We start from the raw sequence: 3,965 nt of genomic DNA on the forward strand, positions 1-3,965 counted from the left end.
AACTTGCTTGGAAAAAGTTGTATTTTTACTTATTTCTGTTTTAGCTGCTGCTTGTCGTTTTTATTTGCCTGTCTTTTAAAGTTTTTCTACATGGCCGATCATTGCCAGAAAGTGATCATATATGCAATATCTGATACACACTGCCATCAAGCTTAGAAGATTCAGTAAAGTTCTGCTGGATATATCTTGCAAAACACTATAGTAAACTTTTTTTTATGAACAGAGGTTCTTAAGACCCACTTTACATGATCGACTGATTGCAATATCTACTGTTTTAGGAAGAGAAATAACTCGGAGTTCATACCTTTCAATTACAAAAGTCATGCTCAGTGATGGTTCTACAATGAACAAACTGAGGGGAGTCATTCCTCTTGATCAAGGCCTGCATTCTGGGAAGATAGGCAGCCATGTCGTCATAATGGGAGAGACACGCATGTGCTGACACATCCCACGACAATACCCAGTCTCATCTGCTGCCCTCTAATTATTGTCCAGCTTGTTGCATTATCAGAAAAGTAAATCCTTCAATAAATAGAAGTAAACATTATTTTCAGCAGTAGAAAACAAGTTGCTTCTCATGATTATTATTTCGGAAGAATAATAGCAAGACAGTTTCCAAAACATATGCTTACAGGTCGAGAAAAAGGATATAAGAGAAAGTGGAACCACAAGTCTCCTTTCCGGTATCTCATCCATATTTAAGAGCTGCATCTAAGAATCTACATATTCAGCAAACTCTGTCAACACCACAAAATTAAGTCGTAATAAAGAAGCAATCTATCTGAGAAAGAAAATTTAAGATGCCGGCCTATTAATTTGAGCAGTTGCGGACATTTCAGATTTCAGGGAAGTCAACCATGAGATACCACAACTGGGCAGATGTACATTTTTCGCTTATAGAAGCGCCCGTCCACGTCATTACGATACAACAAGCGACGACAGTCCACCACTAAGTGTCGCTACGGTGGCTGCTCGGGCACACTCCACCTAAACAACCACCCAAAAGGATCACTGAAATCCCAATTCGGCAGCCCAGCCAATGGCATGCTTTGGCTCAACTACTCAAAGGGTTCACCAGATTAGATATGTTTAATTCAGTGTCAAAGTAGAATATCTTAGCTAAGCGACACAAAAAATTACATAACATGACGTGTTTAGTTCTGCAAACTCAGTTCATCAACACATCACTGATAGCAGCAGTCCTAAAGGCAAGAACAAATACCAATGTTTTCAACATGATGCTGTATACGGAAAATGGCTTGATTTGCTAGTGTTCGAACATCAATAACTCGATAGTCCAAGCGTGTGTCCTGACCAACATGGACAAGTGGCACTCCCTTCTGAAAAACAACAAGATACTATTAGCTGAACCCAGATATCATCATCGGAGATTGGAGCAACAATCTGTATCCTCCTCCTTTATGCATTCAAAGAGGAGGCAAGCAAATACGCAGATTGTTCAGACTAACATACTGATTCAGCTATTGCAAACTCCTCAGCACTCCGTCCGGCATCCTCCACGCTGATCGGTAGCTTTAGGTCAGCCCTGTTGATGCAGTAGAGCTTCCTTATAAACATTGCATGCTTGCAAACTTAAAAGCAAACTTCATTCAGATAGCCTGAAACTACCGAAAATAAAGCTGCAGTACTGATATATTATCCTAAAGATTCAGGCAGGCTTCATAAATTCACTCATTTTAGTTATCTGTACTTCCCTGAAGGTAGAAAAGCAAGGAAATTGGTCGTTGATGGTGCCAACAACTAATATATTACCCTAAAGATTCAGGCAGGCTTTATGTCATTTTAGTTATGTGTACTTCTCTGAAGGTTTCTAATCACATAGAAAAGCAAGCAATTGGTTGTTGACGGTGCCAACATTAGAACGGCTGTATGCTTGTGCTAGTTAGCATTTTTCCGGTTGATGAGGACTTCCAATAGGTGTCTTTTTTTCAGTTTTCTTAGTGGACAACTAATTCATTGTAACCCATCTAACCTGATTCTCTGGGATTGTAGCTCGTCACCTTCGAGCCAGCACCCACCAGGCGGTGACCTGCAAGCCCAGGCATGGAAAAAGCAGACGTCAGAGAGAGAGAGAGAGAGAACCTAAAGCGGAGACGGGGCTAAAGTTGGAGGCGGCAGAGCACCGGCCATGGCCCCCGCGTGATGTAGAAGGCCACCGTCGATCTCGCATCACGGAGAACACGTGATGGACACTGGATCCGGAGCTGCCATGAGCCGCTCGCAGGCGAGGGAAAGAGGGTCGAGCAGATGCTGGAGCTGCAGCCTCCGTTCCTCCAGGCGACGGGGACGCGGAGCAGCTGCGGCGGCGGGCCGCGCTCCTCCCGTTGAGGACCGAGAGGGCGGGGAGGAGGAGACGATGCGACGGCGCGGCAGCGAGCGGCCGCTCCTCCAGGTGACAGGGACGTGCGAGCTCGATGAGGAAGCAGCGACGCGGAGCAGCTGCGGCGGTGAGCCACGCTCCTCCTGCTGAGGACCGAGAGGGCGGGGAGGAGACGACGCGATGGCCCGGCAGGGAGCGGACGCGCGGCGGCTAGGGTTTCATGGGAGCGCGACGCATCTGGTTGGTGGGGAGGACGGAGCCGAGGGAGGCAGCCATGGGAGAGTGCTGCGCGTCGCCGGCAGCCGCCGGAATCGGCCGGGACCGGCCGGCGTAGGTTGTGGCTGCGAGGGCCTGCGGGAGGGAGAGAGGGAGGGGAAGAGGAGAGGGGCTGGCGCGAGGGGGGCGAATGGGGTGCTCGAAGGGGCAAGCCAGCCGCCCGCCCCCACCTCATCGACTCCCCCATCCAACCAGCGCAGAGCACGCACAGTGCGACCGCCGGAAAACCCCAAAATACCCTCGGCGGGGCAGGGAAATTTCGGCGGTGGCATGAGATCTTTTACCAGCGCGTGGCACGCAGACGGTTCGCACCGACCGCACGCCCAGCCCAAGCAAATGACACACGGGCCTATCATTTCGTTACCCCACACGACAGCGAGACCGGAACGAGTCTGCGAAGTGAGAAAGACCGGGAGAGGGCAGTAACTATTCATTGCTACAGGCGGAGGGGGGGAGCGATCCGACGGCCAGAATTTTTCACCGCATCGATCGAACGGTCTGAAACGCATCAAGCAAATTGATCCAACGGCCAGAAATCGCTAATCGCTGAGAGCGTCCGCTAAGCGTCTGGATCCTTATTTCTCGATGTTGAAGGGGCGGTTTACATGACTAGTCCTAGTTGGATTAGGATTACTCTATTACAAGTGGAGTCCTAGTCTTGCTTCCTTTGTAGGAAAATATTCCTTGTGCTTTCCTCATAAACCGGCCCACCATAACATGATTCGGCCTTCCATAAACCGTCTTCTGGGCAACCGGGTCTTGTCTTTCCTCTGACCCACTCGCCGGGTCACCCATGAGTCGCCAGGCTCGGGCTGGTCACTTAGTGAGTCGTCCAGTCCGGCCGGGTTATACTTCCGGCCGGGTTACGCCACGGGGTATATCCCCGACATTAGCCCCTTCCGGTGTCTATATAAACCGGAGGGTTTAGTCCGTAGGACAAGGAACAACAATCATAATCATAGGCTAGCTTCTAGGGTTAGCCTCTACGATCTCGTGGTAGATCAACTCTTGTAATACTCATATCATCAAGATCAATCAAGCAGGAAGTAGTGTATTACCTCCATTGAGAGGGCCCGAACCTGGGTAAACATCGTGTGCCCCGCCTCCTGTTCCCATTAGCCTTAGACGCACAGTTCGGGACCCCCTACCCGAGATCCGCCGGTTTTGACACCGACATTGGTGCTTTCATTGAGAGTTCCATTGTGTCATCATAATAAGGCTTGATGGCTCCTTCAATCATCAACAACTTGGTCCAGGGTTAGATCTTTCTTCCCGGATAGATCTTCGTATTCGGTGGCTTCGCACTGTGGGCCAACTCGCTTGGCTATCTAGAGCAGATCGACAGCTA

At 49.4% G+C, this 3,965-nt stretch overlaps 1 protein-coding gene across 27 annotated transcripts in view; it reads right to left on the minus strand.

The window, feature by feature from the left end:
* LOC123139358 (aspartate--tRNA ligase 2, cytoplasmic) overlaps window positions 1-3,965 on the minus strand; it is an 11,449-nt gene that overhangs the window by 2,467 nt on the left and 5,017 nt on the right. For 10 of the 27 annotated variants that reach the window (XR_006469548.1, XR_006469543.1, XR_006469546.1 and 7 more), the window contains 4 exons: window positions 1,994-2,050; window positions 1,474-1,546; window positions 633-1,340; window positions 305-522 (listed from right to left, as the gene is read on the minus strand). Coding sequence is in view for 2 of the 27 variants with exons in the window: in XM_044559170.1 (XP_044415105.1) it covers window positions 689-711; window positions 1,223-1,340; window positions 1,474-1,546; window positions 1,994-2,050; window positions 2,145-2,191 (318 nt within the window). In the remaining 25 variants the exon portion in view is untranslated. Of the gene's footprint in view, window positions 1-51; window positions 523-632; window positions 1,341-1,469; window positions 1,547-1,993; window positions 2,051-2,144; window positions 2,774-3,965 lie in introns of those variants that run through there. The other 17 variants (XR_006469562.1, XM_044559170.1, XM_044559171.1 and 14 more) reach the window with 17 other exon arrangements.

This window comes from Triticum aestivum, chromosome 6B (assembly GCF_018294505.1).
Source record: "Triticum aestivum cultivar Chinese Spring chromosome 6B, IWGSC CS RefSeq v2.1, whole genome shotgun sequence".
In the NCBI taxonomy this organism is placed as follows: Eukaryota; Viridiplantae; Streptophyta; class Magnoliopsida; order Poales; family Poaceae; genus Triticum; species Triticum aestivum.